The sequence below is a fragment of the Citrus clementina genome, unplaced genomic scaffold (genome assembly GCF_000493195.1).
Source record: "Citrus clementina cultivar Clemenules unplaced genomic scaffold, Citrus_clementina_v1.0 scaffold_2, whole genome shotgun sequence".
In the NCBI taxonomy this organism is placed as follows: Eukaryota; Viridiplantae; Streptophyta; class Magnoliopsida; order Sapindales; family Rutaceae; genus Citrus; species Citrus x clementina.
In genome coordinates this window covers 31,208,227-31,232,893 of record NW_006262688.1, presented here as the reverse complement: position 1 = coordinate 31,232,893, position 24,667 = coordinate 31,208,227, and the positions used below count along the sequence as shown (strand labels likewise).

At 34.6% G+C, this 24,667-nt stretch overlaps 3 protein-coding genes and 1 pseudogene across 4 annotated transcripts; all 4 read right to left on the bottom strand.

Annotated features, from left to right (window-relative positions):
• Positions 1 to 2,655: 2,655 nt before the first annotated feature.
• Positions 2,656 to 4,251, bottom strand: LOC18051748 (berberine bridge enzyme-like 26). The gene has a single exon (XM_006448798.1). The coding sequence runs from the start codon at positions 4,249 to 4,251 to the stop codon at positions 2,656 to 2,658; it is 1,596 nt and encodes a 531-aa protein (XP_006448861.1).
• A 3,399-nt stretch (positions 4,252 to 7,650) lies between these two features.
• LOC18051747 (berberine bridge enzyme-like 21) lies at positions 7,651 to 10,763 on the bottom strand. 2 transcript variants are annotated; one of them, XM_006448797.2, is made up of 2 exons: positions 9,066 to 10,763; positions 7,651 to 8,038 (listed from the first exon to the last, which is right to left on the bottom strand). In XM_006448797.2, the coding sequence occupies exons 1-2, from the start codon at positions 10,681 to 10,683 to the stop codon at positions 7,944 to 7,946; spliced, it is 1,713 nt and encodes a 570-aa protein (XP_006448860.1). In that variant the 5' UTR covers positions 10,684 to 10,763; the 3' UTR covers positions 7,651 to 7,943. The 2 variants fall into 2 exon arrangements, with proteins under 2 accessions (XP_006448860.1, XP_024046798.1); XM_024191030.1 differs by lacking the exon at positions 7,651 to 8,038 and adding an exon at positions 8,329 to 8,390.
• Positions 10,764 to 12,828: 2,065 nt separating this feature from the next.
• Positions 12,829 to 13,628, bottom strand: LOC18051746 (annotated as a pseudogene).
• Positions 13,629 to 20,302: 6,674 nt separating this feature from the next.
• LOC18051744 (berberine bridge enzyme-like 21) lies at positions 20,303 to 22,099 on the bottom strand. Its single transcript, XM_006448794.2, has one exon. The coding sequence runs from the start codon at positions 22,033 to 22,035 to the stop codon at positions 20,407 to 20,409; it is 1,629 nt and encodes a 542-aa protein (XP_006448857.1). The 5' UTR covers positions 22,036 to 22,099; the 3' UTR covers positions 20,303 to 20,406.
• Between the last annotated feature and the right edge of the window lie 2,568 nt (positions 22,100 to 24,667).

Below are 24,667 nucleotides of genomic sequence, written 5' to 3'. Positions count from 1 at the left end.
ACACAGTTGATGAATTAGATGTGAATTCACTTTTGTAAATCCATAAAAATCTGTGAATCCCAAAAAAAATAAAAATATTTATTTAATTAAAAAATAAAACTTATAAATATAGCATTAGTACTTACTAATAAATAAATAAGTTAAAATATAATTATATTAACACCATATTATATTTTATCCAATAATAATATAAAACAAAAATAAATTAAATAAACAAATATAACTTCCTAAATAGTTAATTTTCACGTATTGATCTAAACAAATGAGATTTTTTCTTTTTGGTGTGTTATATTTTGAAAATTTGAAGGTATTTTCTAGTTTTATTTAAACAGTTAATTTTTTTATCTTATTTAATTTTAATTTTTATCAGTAGTAAATTTATTTTTATATTAATTTTTTTATTTAGTTAGTTTGTGGATTGGAAAAAATTAAAAAATTTTAGTCCGCAATCTAATCCACATAATATTGGATTGGATATGGATTAGGTTAAATCCACATTCGATTTGGATTGAATTTCACTAATTCGTAGATTGAATTGAATTGAAAATTTATAATCAGTAAAATTGTAGATTAACGAAATTTATAAACGAACACCCCTAATTGTATTCACCTAGATGGAGAGGAGATTAGGTTGTTGTTAGTGTAATTTAAAAGAAAAAATATTTGCTTCACTTGCCTTTGGGACTCTTTAACTAACCATTAGAATTTGAATTCCGAAAAAATAATAACTAAAAAAGTTATCTATTCCAAGGTTAATTTAATTATAATACAATCTAAATGTCCGAATCAATTTTATTATGATGTAATCTAAATGTCTGAATCAAGGCGAGTCGAATTTATTTTCGAATAATTAGGAAAAATCCTTCCCCCGACGGTGTATACGAGTGAATGGAACCACATCATACATGTGGGGAAATGAAAAAGTCATCTATCGAACTAACGAGTTGAGTTGTAGTTTAATGGTCCAGTCAATCCACACAAAAAAAATGACCGGCTTTTATAAATTTACAATAAACAAATGGCCTGCCTGGACTTTCTTTGGCGTCCTTCAAGCACAGCGCTCCGTCCAAGCGCCGCTGAATGCGCTTTGTCTGCTCGTCTTTTTCGCCGTCAAACTGTTGATTATCAATCCATTCGATGAGATCTGTAAGGCTAAATTTCATTTTCAACTTTATAGAAAATGGACCAGCATTTGCATTTGATCAATGCCAACTAATTCAACACAAATCACCTACCTCGGCGCACAATCTTTGTTTGAAATGAAAATGGTGCAATGAATAGGATCCAAATTTCCAATTTGAAGCTCCACAACAAATATAACTCTGCAAATTGGAGATTGTGCTTGTGTATGGTCACTTTTCTCCCCCACTAGATAATAGTCAAGGATCTTACCAATTTTTCTTATATTTCGGTTTGTGCTGTAATTCAACCACTATCGTGATTGAAATTTACTACACGTACCAATTATTAATTAGATCTTTTAGCGTACTTTAAACTGCTGCCACTAGTGTGGATATCATATCACAAGCTGTTGCAGATAAATTCAGTCAGTGGATTCCTATAATCAAAATGACAAAATAATATTGGGATCAGGCTGGCTGATCGAGTAGGATCACACTGTCGTCAATTGTATAATTAATGGTGCACTTCAAGGATTCATCACACTCATAACATGATAAGGATAACTGAATAAGTGATCAATTGAGAATGAACAAGTACGTACGGATGATTAATTACTAATTAAGCGATTAATCTGGAGCACACTAGTGACTTTCAAAATAATAATAGATAATCATCGATATTGAAACTAGCTCTGTTGGCTTATTAATTTGTAAAGCTAGCGTCTCTTGTCTGAAATAGTGGCAGCAATGATTTTATTAATTTGTCTTTTCTTTTAACTTTCATTTCATTATCTGATTAAATACTTGACCGGTGGTAGGCTTGCTTTTATGTCATAATTTCACTCAATGAGCGTAATTTTTTAACTTTAAGTTATAATTTCTAAGAACGGGTTGGCCTCTCACTAAAAAAAAAAGAAAAAAAAAAGAGGTTAAGTGTTCGAATAGAGAGTCATCTCAACAGTACCTATCATTTTCATTTCGATGAATCTCTACTTTTCTTTTTCCTTTTCTTTTCCCCCCCTGAAATTCTTCTTGCATGATTGAGGTTCACTTTATTATTGTTATTTTTCCTGTTTATGTATACGTCATAAACAAAATTTAATTAAGTGTGCAAAATGGACTTGGCAGAAATTTTAAGAGATGGATTGGGCCAATATTATTTGGGCCAGATTTATTAGATAAATCGGTAGTAACCTAGTAGCGATGACCTTTGTCCATTTAAGTGCACCAAAAAAACCTATTGGGGCCACATAGTAATAATCAATAGTAGTGCTAGGTGTAGAAAAGTACGAGAGAAAGACGAAATAATTTTGTCCTCTCTCTCTATTTTCTTCTTTATTTCTCTCGTGCTTCTATTTTCCAAACATTTCCTAACCAACAAGTATTGTTGTCATATGTTTAACTCAACAAGCCACAAGGTCATTGTTATATATTTGACATCAGAATAAGTAGAGAAACATAAATATTTTCATATTTTATTTTCTGAATATTATGCCCAAATCATCCTAATATTATCTGCCTTTTACTTTCCTTACTATGGAAACACTGGGATGCTTTGTTCATTCCTGAAAAAGTTATCAGGATCAACTGCAGTCTTCACACGAACCAGCCTCTTAAAATTATTCTTGAAATACTTCAAACCCCAAACGTATGCTTGTGCATAACTTGAATTCCCAGCATTGTTGTTCCTTCCCAAATCAAGATCCCTGTAGTTCAAATATGCAGCTCTTGGAGCCTTTGAAACATAAGGTTTCATGTATTTATAAAGCCTTCTCATCGAGCTTATGTGCTTCTCTGTTTCATCTTCTTCATCCCAGTTTGTCAAGTACTGGATTGCGTATATGTTACCTTTCCTGTGCGGAAATGCAATTTCTGAATCTGAAATCTCACTCATTCTGCCTCCATACGGTGTCAAGATCAGCACCGGTGCCTCTTCTTCCAGGAGAATTCTATACAGCCCTTCTAATCCAGTTTCGGACACGGGTTTTGTTAAGTAATCGGATTTTGCTTTCAAGAAGCCCTTATATTGTGTACTCCGATCAAGCAATACATTCAAAGAATCCTTTGTTGAAAAGCCGGCAAAATAAAGAACGGATTGAATCCAAGTCATTTCTGTGCAGTTTTCGCGCATTAGGCCCAGCTGAGGGAAGCTTTCTTGTAACAATGACACTAGTTTTTCAACCCCACCAAGATATAAAGATCCAAATGAAACCAGAACAGTTTTGTTACTGCCAGCTGAACTTGTAGTACTATCAGCAACTTCTAATACTGCATGGAGGAAAATGTCTTCATCAAGCTCATGTGCAACGTTTTGCCATTTCTGAAGAAGCTTGCTTGCACCTTGCTCCAATGTGTATCTAACATTGAAAACGGTAACGGTTTGGGGCACAGGAACAATCTTTACTTTCCAGGAGAAAATGACTCCGAAACTTGCCCCTCCGCCTCCTCGAATGGCCCAAAATAGATCTTCCCCCATGGATTTTCTTGTCAGGATTTTTCCATTAACGTCAACTATTTTCGCATCGATTATGTTATCGGCTGCTAAACCATACTTTCTGAAAATGGTGCCAAATCCACCCCCGCTGAAGTGTCCTCCAACGCCAACAGTTGAACAGCTGCCCGCAGGGAAGCCGTATAGCTTACTTTTCTCTGCAATCTTGTGGTATAATTCTCCAAGTGTTGCCCCGGATTCGACCCATGCACTTTCATTTTCAATGTCAACCCTTATGGAGCGAAGATTGAAAAGATCAATTATAAGAAAAGGAACATCGGCTACATAAGATAGTCCCTCGTAGTCGTGACCTGCACTTCGGACTCTTACTTGCAGGCCGTTTTGCTTGGAGCACCTGATGGCTGCTTGGATATGGGATACATGGCTTGGAGTTATTATAAATTGTGGTTTTAGTGTTGAATTGTTTAGGAATCTGTGGTTTCGTATGGAAGATTGCAGGACGGAAGAATAATTAGAACTGTTAGTAGTGAGGAGAACGTTGGAAGCTTCATTAGGATGCTGCAAGTTTGAGGAAAAGCATTGCAAAAAGCTCACTTCAGTTGAATATGAAGTTGCAGAAAAACCTGAGATGGAAAGAGTACCCAATAATAACAGTAATTCAAAGTTTGTAACAGCCATGTTAATTCATATATGAATGTAATTCCGATGAGAAAAAAATGAGCACTTAAAGATGTTACTAGATATCGTATAAAGGTCGGCTTAAGGGAAAGGGAAATTCCCAGGGAGCACAAAGGGTAATAGATTATTAGAGGTTCATTGGCATATTACATTGTCTTCTTGGAGGCATCGGGCGGTAATATCAGCTTCCCAGCAAGTGTTCCAAAATCCAAAGGCCACAAATTCGCAATGAATTGTATGATTATTTGCTGAGTTAATTACAATATTTTAGATACCTGTCCTGTTTGGAGATTTGGAATCTACTCTGCCGCCCAGAAAATGACTTCAAAGCTTTTTTTTTTTTTTTAACAGTACATGGTGATTTATTTTGGACAGTACAGCATAATTTAGGGTATGTTTTGGATTGGAGTAATGATACAACCACAAACTCTTGTACAAACTTATTTTGTACAAACTGACGTGTCATTAATTCATTGGTTGAATGAAAATATAAATTAATAAAAACAAATCATGTGAGCCAAGTGATATTTAATTCAACCAATCTTATCATGCCACATCAGTTTGTACAAAATAAGTTTGTACAAGAGTTTGTGGCTGTATCATTACTCTTTGGATTGTTTCCCAAATAATCAATCACTATGAGATTCGCAAATTAATCAACTTTCCAAATAATTTACTAAGATGTCTGGTGAATCAGGATTACGACAGAGTCACTTTCTAAATAATTTGTAATACAATATTTGGTGATTAATCATAAATTATATTGTTTATAGACATAACGACCAAAATGGTACATATTTGCCATAACAATTAAAAAAAAAATAAGTATTTTGTTATTAGTAAACAAAATTCATATGTATTAAATTGCTATTAAAAAAATATTTTCAATGAAACAAACGAATATTTTTAAATTGATAAAAAAGCCACTGAAAAATTGTCATTATCAACACCGCACCGATGCCGTCTCTGGCGAATATAGTAATCTTACGATTGGAAATCTTTTGATCTAAGCATTGGTGGCATTTTCGTTGGAAGAAAGCTTCACATGCCATCCAAAGAGCAGCGGCCACCGCAACGCCGCCACATATCTTAGACATGTGTCACTCATTTGTTTAGTTTTGTCCTATAAAAGAGTCCAGCTATGTTGCAACTGTGGTATGGTACCACATTTGCAACCAGCCATTGGATCTACCAATCCAACTGAACAATTATAAATTTAATGGCTGGTTGCAACTGCAGTACCATACTACAGTTGCAACATAGTTTTGCCCCCTATAAAAATACTATTATTATGTAAATCGATAAATTTTCAATATGATAGTAAATGTGGTATCATCGTATGGCCACTCCTACGGAGTGAAGATCAGTGGCCAATGACAATTCGATTTATTAGTGGTTGTTTTTATGTTTTGTTTGACTTTTAAAAATTAAAAATTATTATTTATTTATTTAATTTTGTTAGAATGGTATTTTTAGAAATAATTAATTTCGTCAAGGGCATTTTTTAGTGTTCTACCTTACAATCATATTATCAAATAATTAGATTTTAAAATTAATAATACTAGGGATCTTTTATATTTGAATTCTAATATTATATGTCACTCATATATTGGATAAAGAATGTAAAGTTACTAATTACTTTACTCAATTGGGAAATTGTTGGGATACTTAACATTACTCATTTTGGAGTTAGTTTATCAAACATATGTTTGCGTGTTAAAATATTAAATAATCACTTATTTGACAATCTGAAACAATTCCAAACATACTCATAATTTTGCTCCAAGGTCTAAATTAAAGTCAAATGGAAATTTTGAAAGCATGCACCTCTGTATTTACATTTCCATAGCTTAGTTACCAATTAGATATCATTTTCTGGCAGGAGAGAGTGATATGTCTTTGTTTATCATAAAAAGCGCGCTGGTTCTTACTTTTGGCTTGAATGTGATGCCATGGCTGCTCTCTTAGCTCTTGGGTCCGTTGTGAGGACCAAATGTCTCAGTGCTGTGACGAATAACCTTGCAAACGCGGGGCTTGCATATCCCCCATATTTGAATTTGACGGGATTCTCCTCCAATTCCAAAATGGCATTTACAAGGCTACTCTCAAGCATATATCTAATATTTGAGACCTTCCATGCCATTGCTCTGCCCAGCTTGTGATTTTAATTTTGAGTAATTTCACGATGTTATATCATTACTTCAAATTACGTTGGTTTGTAATTTAGCCAAACGCAATTCAATATGAACACTCTCATGACATTTGAGTATACAATAAATTTCAAGTAAAACAGTCCCGGTAATATTGCTCAATAAAATCCTGCCAAATGTTTTATATATTCTTTTTTCTAATTATAGTAACAATCATAATTGATTAGATCAAAACACATGTTTATGAAAACAGTTGCATGAATGATGCGAAACGTCCGTCATATTTAAGGTTTTTTCTTTTATAAATGAATACAAAATTTTTATCCGTTATAATCGAAATATTTATGAGATATCGTACTCCACAATTTAGACATTGTCAGATAATCAAATTTTATGAAAATTTATTAGTTTTTTTATTGTTTAACAAAATGCGTAGGATGAAGCTAAGGTGAAACTCTATTGGAAGAAGTGACCTTGAGACTCTGGTCCTGAATTAGAACTTTAATGAGTGCGTGAATTAATAATATTAATAATAATAAAAGACTCAAGGTTCCTTACAATGAGAGAATTTAACAAAGTAAAAATTTTGAAAAAGTCATATCTAGGACAAAAGCTGAAGCAGCCCAACACAACACTTTAGCGATCCAATCCAAAATTCCCAGTCCAGGGTGAGAGTTAGAAAGGCCCATCCATTGAGAGTTTAGTTAAAGAAACACAACACTCTCGATTCAACCATTCTTTTTCATGTTAAATAAAAAAAAAACAAAGTTGACCAAGTCAATCCGACTCACCTCGATGATGCTACAGCTAAACGGCCCCGTGTTTCTTTAGGGGAAAAACGGTAGGCCCACAACACTTTAAAAAAAAAAAATCTTATTTCCAAACAGAAATGATGAATGCCCCACCCAAACCTCCCGCGAACCCATCAAAGTGGCCAAAACGACAACCATTTTCTGCGTTGAAAATCTGGTTTCGTGAATGGGCGGCGTTTTGGCATTTTGTGGGGCTGACGTGCGCCGTGCGGTATCTATCAGTGCTCCAGGGTAATATCTTCTCCAACCAAGCTCTAAGGCAATATGCCATCATTTAGCTATTATTATTATAAGCGGAAGAAAATTAGAAAAACAAAAAAAAGAAAGGAAATGAGATCTGGGTTTCAATTTTTGAATATGCTGAGTTCCTCGTACCCATTTTGTTCCCAGGAGAAAACGATCTTCTGGAACTTGAACCAATGACGTAGCTGATCAGCTAATGAAACGACGATATTTTGATATTAAAAGTCAAGAGGTTGGAAAGTTACAAACAGCGCATGCTCTTACTTTTCTATTTCATGGTAATACTAGAAGACAGGAGAATTATCAAAAATCAAATTTGCAGGCTTCTAGTTGATGATGGTGATTGGCACGTATGATATTCTTCGGCACATGGAAAATGAAAAAAGTCCTCCTGTATGCGTAGTGCATTAAACGCGGATTTGGCGAACCAAGGGGCATCATCACAGTACAAAATTAGGACCATCAAAGGCCACAAACACCTTATCACTTAACTTCTCCAGAAGAAGCAAAGTAAAAGACCTCCGATCAGCTTCCAAGAACCTGTGGTGGAGCTCAACAGAGGGGTCACGCCAGAGTCAGATCCTGCAACCACCACCAACCCACTAATATTATGTACAACATGTCTTTGCTAATTGCATGTGCTTAAGCTTGACCCACCAATTAAAGATGCAGCTGAAATGTGTACGAGTTCACATTAAGCAATAGATTGGCATATTTTCAAATTATATGTACTATTATTTTTAATATACATTGCATTGCAGAGAAAGTAAGTCATCGCAGAACTTTCTCAGGGCATGCCTAAGCCGTTATGATTCACATACACACAATTTGTAGCGTTGAATAATCTAAAAAGTTTGTATACATATGGATCATATGAATAGCGGAAATTATGCAGAGAGCGGCGTATTGTGGACTTTCTCAGCAACGCGTTGCCCTGAAAACAAGTCAAGCCTACTCATTCATGGTTTCATTTCACAGCACATCGAACAATAGAACAGTCAATACCCATGAACTTTCCACGCCATTAAATTTATTCAATGATGTTTATGTAGAGATTATTATTATTCTTTGACTTGGGTGGGCATCATTGCTTCACGCAATTTGAGTATTACAAGTCCAAATTACAGAAACACACAAAAAAAAAACCGTACTTTCCACTTCAACTACCCAGTTGAGCTTTCTACAATCATAGCTAGCCGAATTCTTAATTCACATGTCATAAAGAAGAAAAGATATTGGCCGCTTGCTAAAACTGTCCACCACGCACACTTTGCTAAGCTACAACTACTATTTGTCATTATGATGATGAAACTCTTCTGAATAAGGAGATAACAAGAGTACAACTATTGTAGCCAAAAATTCAATATAACTACATATATAAATAATCTGATCTGTATTTCTGCTATTTGCAATAGACAACACCAGTAATGTCATGTGACAACAAAGTAAAACAAGAACAGAAACAGATAGACAATTGAAAGGAATTGAATTATTCGCTCGTAATAGCAATACAAAAGCTTACTCCTATAATCCTATTTGCTGTATATAAAGCCTATTGCAAAAAGATCACCAACACAAAAGTGCTTTAATCAATCGTTTTATGCCTTACTTGGTTGAGTGGGGATGCTCTGCTCATTCCTGAAGAAATTTTCTGGATCAACCATGGTCTTCACTTTCACCAACCTATCAAAATTACCATTAAAATACTTCTCCCCATACACTTTCCCCTCAGCATAGCTATCTTCACCATGATGATTGATACCGATATCCACATCCCTATAATTCAAATAAGCACTTCGTGGACTCGTTGACACAAATGGAGTCATAAAACTGTAAAGGCTTGTCGCCTGAGATAGTCTGTCCTCCTCAATCTCAGTTCCAGGATCACTCCAACTTATTGAATACTGAATCTTGAACAAGTTTCCTGCTCTGTGTGGAAATGCAGTCTCTGATGCTGGAATTTCAGCCATTTTTCCTCCATAAGGATTGAAGACCAACCCAATTTTCCCCAATTCCATCATTTGTTTCCACAGCAAATTCAGGGAATATTTTGGAATCGGTTTCTGAACATAATCAGATTTCCTCTTCAGGAAATCAGCGGAGTTAAGGTCTCTGTCCAGCAAAACATTTGGTGAAGTTCCATTATCGAAATTGGCCCACCAAAGAACTGATTGAATCCAACTCATTTCCATGACATTTTCTTTCTTCAGCCCCAGTTCTGGAAAATCCTTGGCCAGGAGAGTCACGAGACTGTCGGCACCACCTAAATACAACGCCACAATCGATGCCCTGACCGTCGGCTTCTTGTTTCTTGTAACAGGCTGCAAAAGCATTCTCATAAACAAATTATCATCCGTGGCCGGCGCCACCAACTGCCATTTATAGACCACATCCGTTGCATTCTCAGCCAAAAGCCTTTCAGCTCTAAACACGGTAACCGTCTCCGGAACGGGAACCAACTTGATCTTATAAGCCAGCACAACACCGAAACTCGCTCCGCCGCCGCCTCTGATCGCCCAAAAAAGATCCTCCCCCATTGCTTTCCTATCGAGAATCCTCCCCCGAACATCAACAATCTTGGCGTCAACAACATTGTCGGTGGACAATCCAAATTTTCTCAACATGTTGCCGTACCCGCCGCCGCTCAAGTGGCCGCCAACGCCGACGGTGGGGCAGACGCCGGCAGGATAGCCGTGCAGTTTACTTTTTTGCCAAATCCTGTAGTAAAGTTCACCCAATGTGGCGCCAGCTTCGACCCAAGCGGACTCGTCTTTGACATCAACATCAATCGACCGTAAATTGAACATGTCGAGGATAAAGAAGGGCCTGTCGGAGATGTAGGACAAGCCCTCGTAGTCATGGCCGCCGCTGCGGATTTTGAGTTGGAAGCCAACTTGTTTGGAGCAAATCACGGCCGCTGAAACGTGAGATTCCTGCAGAGGGGTTATGATGACTGTGGGTTTCAGCGTTGATGAAAGGTTGAAACGGGCGTTTCGGATGTACGCTCGCAAGACTGATGCGTACGATGAATTGGTCTGAGTGACGACAATGTTTGAGATTTGTTGTTCTGAAGAGTTCGTTTGCTGCGTTAAGCATTGTAGAAAAGATTCATAGGCCGAATCTGAAGCTGCCCGTGTGATGGGGAAATTGAAAAAGCAAAGAACTAGAAGAATCGTTGAGAGCCGAAAAGAAGTTGAACAGAGTGTTGATATTTTCATCATTTTCATTCGTGTTCGTGTCTGCTATTCAACTTTTTACCACCCGCAGATTTTAATTTATAGGGGGATAGTATGAGGAAACTTCCTTGAAATAGTTAATTAAAAGGGTCATTTGGACAACTTTAGATTTTGAAAATTCTAAAAATAAAATAGAATGTCAGAGCAATGTCCAGTTCAACTAGTTTATCATTTACTTTTCTAATCAAGTGGAGAAAAAAGTAGGTGCTATTACTCACACCGTTTACGGTACGTTTTTTTCTTTTTTTCCCCTTTGAACAGTCTTAATTATCGTTTGATTCCACGATTTTATCTTAATTTGGGAGGGGTCCCATAGGGTAGGCTTTGAGTTTACGTATTGTTCTCCTTGACTTTTCCGTCTGGCAAAACGTTCGCTAAACGAAATCGTGTTATTCTTTTAGTGTGATTTTTCTCAGGAACCTAATCGAATGTTGTTATTATATAATATAATTTAATAAAAAAATAACATTAGAGCGTCATTGTCAAGTTTTTTCTATATCAGCCTTTTTGTGGACGTCCTTACGAATTTTTGTGCCGACGCGGAATCCACATAGATGTAAACGGTTTTTAGAATATTGTAAAAATCATTTATATCATTGTGAAAATAGACATCCACACAAAAATCGTATAAATATCCACACTTTGTCTCTCTCTCTCTCTCTCTATATATATAAAATTCATGACTAACAAGTCTTTGCATATTAATTATTTATAACGTACCTTTTTTTTTTTTTTCATTTTTTACGTTCTCACCATCTTCAATATTAGGAAATGTCGCTTTCATTATGAAGGATGCTTGTTGTAAAAGAATTATCCATGCCAAAGAGGATAATAATATGCGTTTCATTTCAACTAAATTTATATTTATCTATCAATGGCTTTACCACAAGTGACACGTCATATTTACTTAAATTGAAGAAATTATTTTTTTTTTTGTTCAAAATATGGTTTAATCACGCGGTGAACAGTCACACGGTTTGACTACGCGGTTTGAACATTAACGCAGTATGAATAGTAATACGTTTGAATAATACTATCCGTTTGATTATAAATAAAAAAATATTTCATAAGTTTTATCATCTCAAAGAATTCATTTCCTTTTGCATTTAGAGAGAATTTAAGAGTTGAATATAATTACTCTAAAATTGAGAGTTTTTGGTGTATTTAAGATTTAGGTGGGAGAAATTATTTCTGAGAGTGTGGTTGTAATAATTTTTTACATATTAAATATTTTTCTCTAGTTGTCTTTTTAATACGGCCATGATTTTTCTCCGAATTTAAAATTTTTCACATAAATCTTGTGTGTGTGGGATTGATATTATTCTTAAATTTAATTTTTTTATTAATTTATTGCTCGACAAATTACTTGGAATGCTCTTGAGAGAAAACTCAATTTCCTAACATTTTTATTAAGATCAATATTAATTAGTCTATGAAAATGCGTGCTATTTTTTTAAAGAAAAAAAATCATATTTATGATCTGGGTCTAGCTACCTTACGTCATGGGTTTGATACCCCAGTTCTTTGTCTCTTAGCGAATGACCCTTTAGATTGTGAACAAAGGTAGTTAACGGCTGAGATTTAACAGTTGGAAAATGGGTAACCGACTGAAGCTGTAGTACTAGTAAAACGAAAACAAAAAAGATGATTCAATCTAAATTCGCAGAGCCCTCTCTCTCTCTCTCTTCGTGATTACTCTTGTATTTCATCAACAATTGACTGTCATAGTTCTTCAAGCAAAATCGCCTATTGCGTTGAGAGAGAAAGCTGCTACTGCTGCTATGTTGAGAGAGAAAGTTGCTGCTGCATCTCAGCTCCGTGTGCTATTGCTATTGCGTCTCTGCTCTGTTGCTGCTGTAATTGAGAATCGACGGCTGCTTCTGCTGCCGCTTCGTCTCTGCTCTGATTCGGCTAGTGGTGCTGCTGCTACGTCTCTGCTCTGATTCGCCTAGTGATGGTGGTGGTGGTGGTGGTGGTGCTGCATCTATATGGGTAAATTTTGCTACATCTATTTTGTTCATGTGATTGTTATTTTATTTTATTTTTTTGGGTTTTGTTCATATGATTGTTAATTTATTTTGTTTTTCTGAGTTTTGTTCATATGATTGTTAATTGATTTTTTTTTTCTCAGGGGAACACCAAATGCTCCATGTCTTCTCTGTAGAAATCATAAAAGGAGCAAAGGGTTACAATCCACATGTCCCGTTTTATTATAATCAACAAATTCAACATAGTGCTACATTCTGCCATTTACAGAGAATGTGCAGCAAAAGAAATCAACCCTCAGTCCCATGACTTATTTTATGGTAACAATCCAGGTGAGACAACATAAACAGTTTCCATCTGTTTTGGGAGGACCCTTCCACTTAAAAGTGTTCTGCATATGACTTCACATTCAGCAATGGTCTGTGGGGCTTTCTCACCACATATTCCCAACCATGTCTCTCAGCAAATTCTCTTGCAGCCTCTTCGCTGTCAAAACTCAATCCTGCATCACCAACATTGGCATATAGATCCCCTGTGGATGTCCAACCCATCAATGGATTTTCCTACTTTTGTGTTGACATAAAATTGATCTTCCACCTTCCAATTTTTCCAGATCCTTGTTGAGTAGCAGTTCTAGCAGGTGTGTAAATCACCACTCTTCTACGAAGATGCTCTTCGGGGATCCCAGAGACCATGCCGATCTCGCCCGGCTTGACCTCAACCAACGCATCTGCCGAGAACGCTCTCGAGAATGGGCACACGGTGTCTCGCACAGTGCGGCCGTGGCTCCATATTCGCTGCAGAGACTGAGCCATCTTCGAATAAAACGTTATTCGACTGCTCTTTGTGCCCTGTAAAAAAAAAAAGATTGTTAATTGATTTTGTTTGTTCTTTTCTTTACTTGCTGTAATTCATTTCTTGTTGGGATAAATTCAAGAATTATGATTTATGAGTCCAAATTGTTTTGAATGTATGATATGTGAGGGTGCTTCCTACAATTACTTTGGGCTAGTGTGTCAACTGCAGGTTCTGTGAAGGGTAAGGTAAAATAATTTATGAATAAATTGAAAAATTGGTAATATAGGTGGTTACGACTGAAATTGCAGAAGAGTTTTCTTTAATTTCTACCCAGCGAGTAAATGTGATATTTACAATCTCAGCAGACGAGAGAGTTAACAAGACAACTTTGATATTCAATGTGTTTCATTAATTCACTTGGGTATTGAAGCCCCGAAACTTTACTAACACAAATTAATTAATTGATATAAGTTCAATTTTTTAATGCAGCACCTTATGACATCAACTTACATAACCATAACAAAAATCTTCAGTTACAAGATAATGCCCCATAATATAGAATATCCAACAATAAAACATGCATGAAAATAATGCAAGTGAATCAAGATTATGAAAGCCATTCACCCACAAAATGAGAGTGCCACAATGAATACCCAAAACCACCAACAAAATTTAAAACAAAAGTAATTCGTGTAAAATATTAATGGAGCCAAGCAAAGAAAACACAAGAAATAAGAGTATTGTTATTTTACCTGTAGCACTAGGGTGTCAACTCTAGCATATCCAACTAAAACAATAATACATTTATCGGTGGAAAAGGCAGAACGTTCAAGACCTCCATAGCCAGTTTCAATGGCAAGGGGAATGCTTGCAACATGAACTCCATATATCAGTTTGTTATTTGTTTAAACACATAAGTCGTAAAAATATTTTCAACTTACTACATGTGCCTTTTTTACTAACCAGTTGTTCCCCTCCAAGTGACCGGCCATAAACTGTTTCTAAGGTTACTCCTATTTTTCTTTGTGTTTCTTTTCCAACCGTCAGATGAAATCCAACGCTGACTTTGGTAAATGACAAATAAGTGGGGTACGAAACCTATGATGCAAAATAGTTTTGCCCTTTTTAGGTGTGTTTTAATATTTTCCATAATTATTTTTATAAATAAATTTAGTTTTATTTTTAATTACGAGTAATTTAATTTTAATATTTATTTTTATTTCAATTATGCTTACCTAAACAATAATAGTTAGGGTTATGTGAAACTCTTACAAAATAAATATGATTTAATGAATTTCTATTTTTATTATATAAATTAAATTATATGCTATTTAATTTTATACATATTTTATCTTTTGAAATTTTGATTTATTGTAGACAAACAAAGGAGTTTGGCATAATAAATTCTTAATATCTTAATATAAGGTATGACAAAATGTTATTTTCATTTATTGTAGACAAATTAAATTTTGGCACAAAAAATACTTAATCCATTATAAAATTAAAGGGAAAATAATGATAATTTATATAATTAATCTTTTCGGTAATAAATCTAAAAAAAAAATGTCAAAAAGAATTTATTAAACAATAAACAAATAAATCTTTTTTTTTTTGTGGATCGACCTCGGACTTACCGAACTATAATATAATAAGACACTCTTATACTTGAGAGTTAAAAATTACTTTTAAATTGTGTCACTTAGAAGACTCTCTGTGTGTTACTATATTAGGATAATTATATGCTTTCTACTTAATAAATTAAGATTTACAATAGAACATACTGACTAAAAGGGAGGCATATATACGACACAATTTCTTTCGAACACTAAAATTATTGTTTTTTATTTCACACGTATTACTTTAAACTCTTATACGAAACAAATAGGGACTACTAAATAACATGTTAGATAATTTTATTACTTTTTTAATTATTACAACTTAATTCGAGCTTCTTCTGTAATAAACTATACAACTTATACTTTCTATTACTTACAACAAATAAAATAAAGTGTCGAATATATTTTTCTCTTTCTTTTTTATTGTTTTAACTTATCCTTCATCTCAATTAAATCTCTATTTCTTGGCTGATGATTTACTATTTTTAAATTTATTGTTGTCATCATCACACAAATTATCATCATCATCATAATTTTAATATTATTCTTTAAATAATTTATTATTATTATTATTATTGTTGTTGTTGTTGTTGTTCAAAATTGGCAATGACACGTAGGGTTGGCAAAAAAGCCCAGGCCCGCGGGTTTAGGCCCGGCCCTCACCCATGAGGGCCTGGACAAGGGCTCAAAAAAAAAATTCCGGACAAAGCCCATGAGGGCCTGGACAAGGGCTCAATAAAAAAATCCCGGACAAAGCCCAAGGCCACTACTTTAAAAAAAAAATTTTTATAAATTAGAATAATATAATTAAAATTGAAAAGTAATTTAAAAATAAAAAAGAAAACTTAAATTCTTAACTTATAAATCAATTATGATTCAAAAAACTAAAATTATGATATTAAATTCTCTCTTTTGTGTTAATTAATTAAGAGAGCGTTTGAATTAAAAAATCCAGTATTAAAGAAAATTAAAGTTATGAGTTTTTATTTGCTTTATTTATTATTTTAATTTGAAATATTGATTTTCTTTAATTTATCTATGATTGTAATAACTTTTTGATCATTAATTTATTTTAAATTTATAATAATTTAAAAAATTTAAAATAAATAAATAAAGCCCAAGCCCGGCCCGAGCCCGGCCTAGGCCCGTACACTTAGCTGACAGAGGGCCTGAACATGGGCTTGAAAAAGCCCAGCCCAGGCCCGCTGTTTGCCATCCCTAATGACACGGCCTATTATTTTAACTACAAGAATAAAATTAAATTTATTTATTATTTCAAACCTCAGGGTGAAAGGGGAATTTTCTCCTTTTTTTTTCCCATCAATTACTTTCGCATTGCATTACCTTATCTCTTGGACCCTCTCTTCCAAATATTTTCGTCACTTTTTCAAAAATGGAATTTCGATCTTACCCCAACCCACAGTTGCACGCTTCCACCAACTTGTTTTCAACCAATAGTTGCATCCACCTGTTTGCTGTTAGTTTCAATGCATGTCTTCTTAACAAATGTTGGACCCATTACATGCGTACTTTTATCAAAATCTTCTTTCCCTGTAGGTTACCGGCCCATTACCTTTGTATCCCGTTACCTCCAATTGTCTTTGTGTCACTTTTGCAGCCGTTAGATGATATCTAAAAGCTCATTCACTATAGGACAAAGGATTGGGGTACCAAACCCCTGACGCAAATTAGTTATGTCCATTTATGAATTTGAATAAATGAATGAAACAAATGTAAAAAGAATATGATAAAAAAAAGATTCACTTTTATATTCTTTTGTTCTTATGACCTCTCCCTGACTTTTTTTTTATATTTAAGTTATGAAATTATTGTCATTGTTATTATTATTGTTGTTGTTGTTGTTTTTTTTTTTTTTTTAATTAACCGACACAATCATTAAAATTTAAACTCAAGAGCCAATTTTTAGTTAGAAAAAACACGCCTTTCCACTGGAACTAACCCTTCTTAAGTTCAAATTAATTAGAATATTTAAAATAGGGTGCATGCTAAGAAGTGAAGAATCATAACTGACAAATGCAAGCTGCAAGCATATCGTATCGAGCGAACGATCTCATGAAAAAATAGATTTGATGAATTCTTTATAATATAATAATCTCAGTCACAGTTGCCATCACTTTCATCTCTTTATATACAGTTCCTTATAATTTTATCCCCACATGGGACACCATTTCCCATAAAACTATCCATTAAGTTTAGAAAATTTTTCATAAATGTCATTATTATTAACATTTTCTTTATTTTGGATATATTATTGACTTGAATTATTTGTATAACATTTTGACAATTATTACTGATTCACCAAAAGTTTAACCATTAAGGGCAGATTACAATCAGAGCGTTAAAAGGCGACGAGTATGGGGAAACTAAGAGAACGCAAACAAAAGTCAAAGGTCTAGTTCTGGAATTTTTAGAAGTCAACATTCAGTACAAAATAAAATACAAAAACTGCATTCAGATTAAAGTTAACTTGGAATGTTAAATTCGGAATAAAATTAATTAAGCTGCATTTGCTAATTTTCTATTCATCAATTGGATTCGATATCAATACACACACACACACATTATTTGGAGGGAAAAAAAAAATAGCAAATGAGGCCAATCTGAATATATATATTTATGCAAACCAGTGTATTTAATTAATAAAGTCAATGGGCGCCGGCTAAACGGCTAAATTTTATATTAAACCCGATCGAGAAACATGTTAAAATCATACAAAAGGCGCCCATTTATTTATATACCAATTTATTTACTTTATTAAAATGAGTCATTTTTTGGTACATATGTTTGTATTTTTTTTTTAAATGCGAATCCGGAGTTTTTCAACATTATAAAAAATTTTCATAACAATATAAACTGATTGTTCGATAATTTTAATTTTTATTGAACTGTTAAATGTTGCGGAAAGTCTTCATTAACAAATTAAAGAAGTTAATTTTTCGTTTGTATGTTGTAAAAAACTAAAAGAGTTTGGAGAATGAGTCTCGTCACCAGATCAGAATTGAAGGAGAAATTTTCTCCAAAGGGACAAATTTTCCATCATTGATTTATTAGCTCCACCTTTGCGGTCCACCACCAATCAAATTATTATTTTCTTTCTTAAAGGAAACTTCATTAATTTTAATAGTGAATTAAGAACATTTAGTTGGATTTCGTTATTTGTGTTTTTTTTTTTAGGGAGGGGGGGGGGGGGGGGATGAACCGCTTTGACTCTTAAGAATTAAGATTTGTGCCAAATGTACAACCAAATCTTCATTAAATATGTAAATATCATATTTGCTCTTTTATAGTATTTTTTGTGTAATTACTTAAACACTCTGAATAAAATAGGAGTTTAAAAATTTATTGGAGACTCAAGTGGAAATTTAAAAAAAATTAAGAGGAATGAAAGTGTCATTTATCTTTTAGAACTTGGACATGCATACTCATTTTGTTAGTGAATTTCATTTATTTCAATGGACATACCCACCCACCATAGTGCATTAAAATTATATACTAGATGGCTTTCATCTCCGTCCAAAATTTATAAAATTTAATAATAAAAAAATAAATTTGAACATCCATTTAAAGAGTTTAGAATATGACAATATCCACAATAGTATCTCCGAAGTTTCCACTAATATATTACTTACTTATTAGAATAATATATGCAATAATCAATAATTCTTAAGTTAGGTTGGTCAGCACCTCCTCCCCATAACTCTAAGGTGGGGATTTAAGTTTTCTCAATAATTTGTCCTAATTTTAAGAAATACGTACCAATTTTTACTGCATTCAATGAAAGAATAAATAATAGCTTAGGGTAGTATTCATTTCATGTTAGACTCTCTTATGTTATTTATGTATGCGAACTGACTATTTATTTTTTATTTTTTCCTTTTAACGACTCCGGGCCCGAGAGGGTGTCTATTAAACATATGGCACATGTGACGTGATTATATTTCACCATTTCGGACAAATCGGGCCATTGCAACTCAAGATTGGGCTCATGTAGAAACCCATGGGCCCATTGATACTAAAAGCACCTCCCACGTATAATATTACACCCACGGAGAAATACTTAGAAACATATCTACATGTCCGCAGAAGCATGAGTCTGTGGCCCTTCCCTTCACAGTCGGATACCCTGTGAAGTTTTGGTTTACAATTATAAAACTAGTTATGATATAAAATATTAATACATGGAGATTCATTCCGCAAATCGTTGTAAAGCAGAATTGTTCAAGCAATACAATCACATGTGTTCGACGCCAAAATCTGGTTGTGTCGGTGCGTGGGCTATTTACCATATTCTAGCGCTAGCATTTAAATTTATTTGTTAGGGGAGATGGTTTTTAGTCTTGATTTAACAACCTAAGTAGAAGTCGGTGTCAAGAAATCCAATCCGGTGAGCAAAAAATGGCAAGCACGATCCAATTACGGCGAGCACCTGCAATTACAAAAATGGTCAAGGGTGCTAGAAGTTTTTCTAATATTAACCCTTCAACGCTTAAGTTAATATAAAAAATTTCGTGGGATAACTGGGTGTATGAGTATTTGTGTAAAAATGATTAATTAAAATAGACCAAAAAGAGAAAAGTTATTAGTATTCATTGACTTGGGTGGGCATCACCGCTTCACGCAATTTGAGTATTACAAGTCCAAATTGCAGAAACACACAAAAAATAAATTAAAAAAAAAAAAACCATACCTTCTACTTCAACTACCCAGTTGAGCTTTCTACAAGAATAGCGTTAGAGAGAGAGAAGCACGAGAGAAAGACAAGAGAATTTTTCCCCCTCTCTCTACCCACTCATTCTCTCTCTACCCTTTCTTTATTGTTTCTCTCGTCTTTCTCTCGTGTTTCTTTACACCAATCATTTTCCTTTCTACAATCATAGCTAGCCGAATTCTTAATTCACATGTTAAAGAAGAAAAGACATTGGCCGCTTGCTAAAACTCTGTCCACGCACTCTTGCTAAGCTACAACTACTATTTGTCATTATGATGATGAAACTCTTCTGAATAAGGAGATAACAAGAGTACAACTATTACAGCCAAAAATTCAATGTAACTACATATATAAATAATCTGATCTGTATCTCTGCTATTTGCAATAGACAACACCAGTAATGCCATGTGACAACAAAGTAAAACAAGAATAAAAAACAGATAGACAATTGAAAGGAATTGAATTATTTGCTCGTAATAGCAATACATAAGCTTACTCCTATAATCCTATTTGCTGTATATAAAGCCTATAGCAAAAAGATCACCAACACAAAAGTGCTTCAATCAATCGTTTAAAAAGTATCTTCTATGCCTTACTTTGTTCAGTGGGGATGCTCTGCTCATTCCTGAAGAAATTTTCTGGATCAACCATGGACTTCACTTTCACCAACCTATCAAAATTACCATTAAAATACTTCTCCCCATACACTTTCCCCTCAGCATAGCTATCTTCACCATGATGATTGATACCGATATCCACATCCCTATAATTCAAATAAGCACTCCGTGGACTCTTTGACACAAATGGAGTCATAAAACTGTAAAGGCTTGTCGCCTGAGATAGTCTGTCCTCCTCAATCTCAGTTCCAGGATCACCCCAACTTATTGAATACTGAATCTTGAACAAGTTTCCTGCTCTGTGTGGAAATGCAGTCTCTGATGCTGGAATTTCAGCCATTTTTCCTCCATAAGGATTGAAGACCAACCCAATTTTCCCCAATTCCATCATTTGTTTCCAAAGCAAATTCAGGGAATATTTTGGAATCGGTTTCTGAACATAATCAGATTTCCTCTTCAGGAAATCAGCGGAGTTAAGGTCTCTGTCCAGCAAAACATTTGGTGAAGTTCCATTATCGAAATTGGCCCACCAAAGAACTGATTGAATCCAACTCATTTCCATGACATTTTCTTTCTTCAGCCCCAGTTCTGGAAAATCCTTGGCCAGGAGAGTCACGAGACTGTCGGCACCACCTAAATACAACGCCACAATCGATGCCCTGACCGTCGGCTTCTTGTTTCTTGTAACAGGCTGCAAAAGCATTCTCATAAACAAATTATCATCCGTGGCCGGCGCCACCAACTGCCATTTATAGACCACATCCGATGCATTCTCAGCCAAAAGCCTTTCAGCTCTAAACACGGTAACCGTCTCCGGAACGGGAACCAACTTGATCTTATAAGCCAGCACAACACCGAAACTCGCTCCGCCGCCGCCTCTGATCGCCCAGAAAAGATCCTCCCCCATCGCTTTCCTATCGAGAATCCTCCCCCGAGCATCAACAATCTTGGCGTCAACAACATTGTCGGTAGACAATCCGAATTTTCTCAACATGTTGCCGTAACCGCCTCCGCTCAAGTGGCCGCCAACGCCGACGGTGGGGCAGACGCCAGCAGGATAGCCGTGCAGTTCGCTTTTTTGCCAAATCCTGTAGTAAAGTTCACCCAATGTGGCGCCAGCTTCGACCCAAGCGGACTCGTCTTTGACATCAACATCAATCGACCGTAAATTGAACATGTCGAGGATAAAGAAGGGCCTGTCGGAGATGTAGGACAAGCCCTCGTAGTCATGGCCGCCGCTGCGGATTTTGAGTTGGAAGCCAACTTGTTTGGAGCAAATCACGGCCGCTGAAACGTGAGATTCTTGCAGAGGGGTTATGATGACTGTGGGTTTCAGCGTTGATGAAAGGTTGAAACGGGCGTTTCGGATGTACGCTCGTAAGACTGATGCGTACGATGAATTGGTCTGAGTGACGACAATGTTTGAGATTTGTTGTTCTGAAGAGTTCGTTTGCTGCGTTAAGCATTGTAGAAAAGATTCATAGGCTGAACCTGAAGCTGCCCGTGTGATGGGAAAATTGAAAAAGCAAAGAGCTAGAAGAATCGTCGAGAGCCGAAAAGAAAAAGCAGAGAGTGTTGATATTTTCATCATTTCCATTCGTGTTCGTGTCTGCTATTCAACTTTGTATTACACGCAGATTTTAATTTATAATGGATATTATGAGGAAACTCCCATCAAATAGTTAATTACAAGGGCCATTTGGACAACTTTAGATTTGAAAATTCTAAAAATAAAATAGAATGTCAGAGCAATGCACGATTCAACTAGCTTATCATTTACTTTTCTAATTAAGTGGCGACAAAAGTAAGTGCTGTTACTCACACCGTTTGCGGTACCTTTTTTTCCGTATGAACAGTCTTAATTATCGTTTGATTCCATGATTTTCCGTCTGGCAAAACGTTCGCTAAACGAAATCGTGTTATTCTTTTAGTGTGATTTTTCTCAGGAACCTAATCGAATGTTGATATTATATAATATAATTTAATAAAAAAATAACATAGAGCGTCATTGTCAAGTTTTTTTATATATCAGCCTTTTTGTGGACGTCCTTACGAATTTTTGTGCCGACGCGGAATCCACATAGATGTAAACGGTTCTTAAAATATTGTAAAAATCAGTTATATCATTGTGAAAATAGACATCCACCCAAAAATCGTATAAATATCCACACTTTCTCTCTCTCTGTCTATATATATATATATAATTCATGACTAACAAGTCTATATATTAATTATTTATAACGTATCGTCTTTTTTTTTTCATTTTTTACGTTCTCACCATCTTCAATATTAGGAAATGTCGATTTCATTATGAAGGATGCTTGTTGTAAAAGAATTATCCATGCCAGAGAGGATAATAATATGTGTTTCATTTTAACTAATTTTACATTTATCTATGAATGGCTTTCCCACGAGTGACGCCATATTTACTTAAATTGAAAAAATTATTATTTTTTTGGTTAAAAATATGGTTTAACTATGCGGTGAACAGTAACACGGTTTGACCACGCGGTTTGAACAGTAACGCGGTATGAATAGTAACGCAGATTGAACAGTGCTATCCGTTTAAGTATAAATAGAAGAGCATTTTATAAGTTTTATCATCTCAAAAAATTCATTTCCTCTTGCATTTAGAGAGAATTTAAGAGTTGAATATAATTACTCTTAAATTAAGAGTTTTGGGTGTATTTGGGGCATGGGTGGGAGAAATTATTTCTGAGAGTATGGTTGTAATGATTTTTTCACATAATGAATATTTTTCTCTAGTTGTCTTTTTCTTCGGATTTAGAGTTTTTCACGTAAATCTTTTGTGTGTGGGATTGATATTATTCTTAAATTTAATTTTTCTGTTGATTTGTTACTTGACAAATTGATTGAAATGATCTTGAGAGAAAACTCAATTTCCTAACATTTTTGTTATGATCAATATTAATTAGTCTAATGAAAATGCCTGCTATTGTTTTCAAGAAAAAAAATCATATTTATGAATTGAATTCGAATAAATGAATGAAACATATGTAAAAAGAATATGATAAAAGAAGATTCACTTTTATATTCTTTTGTTCTTATGGCCTCTCCCTGGCCTTTTTTTTCTTATTTAAGTTATGAAATTATTGTTATTGTTATTGCTGTTGTTGTTGTTTTTTTTTTTATTTATTAACTGACACAATCACTCAAGAGCCAAATTTTAATTAGAAAAAACACGCCTTTCCACTAACTAACCCTTAAGTTCAAATTAATTAGAATATTTAAAATAGGGCACTTGCTAAGAAGTGAAGAATCATAATTGACAAATGCAGGCATATCGTATGGAGCGAACGATCTCATGAAAAAATAGATTTGATGAATTCTTTATGATATAATAATCTCAGTCAAGTTGTCATCACTTTCATCTCTTTATATATTGTTGTTTATAATTTATCCCCATGGGTCCATCTATGGTACCACAGTGGTACCATACCACAGCTGGATCCATTTCTCCCTCCCTAAAATCATGCAATTGTGGGTTTTATAGATAAAAAAACCAATCCCTAGGATTTCGAATGAGATGAGAATGTGGTTTTGACTGAGTCTCTTCTCATAAAGTTAGCTACTCGGTCATCCCTGCTCACTAAGACTCTTTGGACTGAATGGAATGGTGAGGTAACTAGAGTCAAGTTTTGAGGAAAACCTAATTATAATCACCTTATTTAATCATCCAAACACATTTATCTATCCTTGGCCTGACAACATGTCTAGTGAAACTTCTGTTTACCTCACAATATATAAAAATTAAGAAAAGAGTAGTGCTACACATTCTAAATTTTTCATCTAAAAAACTATCCTAAATGATAGGACATTCATAAAAAATTTCTATCATTAATTTATTAACTCCACCTTTCTGGTTCACCCACCAATCAAACTATTATTTTCTTTCTTAAAGGAAATTTCATTAATTTTAATAGTGAATTAAGAACATCCAGTTAGACTTACTTCATCATCATCATCATCATCATCATCATCATCATCATCATCATCATCATCATCATCATCATCATTATTATTATTATTATTATTATTATTATTATTATTATTATTATTTTGTTGGGGGGGGGGGGGGGGGGGGGGGGGGGGGAACCCCCTTTACCTCTTAAAAAAATAAAAAATTGGGGCCAAGGTTCAAGTTAAATCTTCCATTGGGGCAAGGAAAAAAATCCATTTGCCCCTTTAAAAAAAATTTTTGGGGGGGA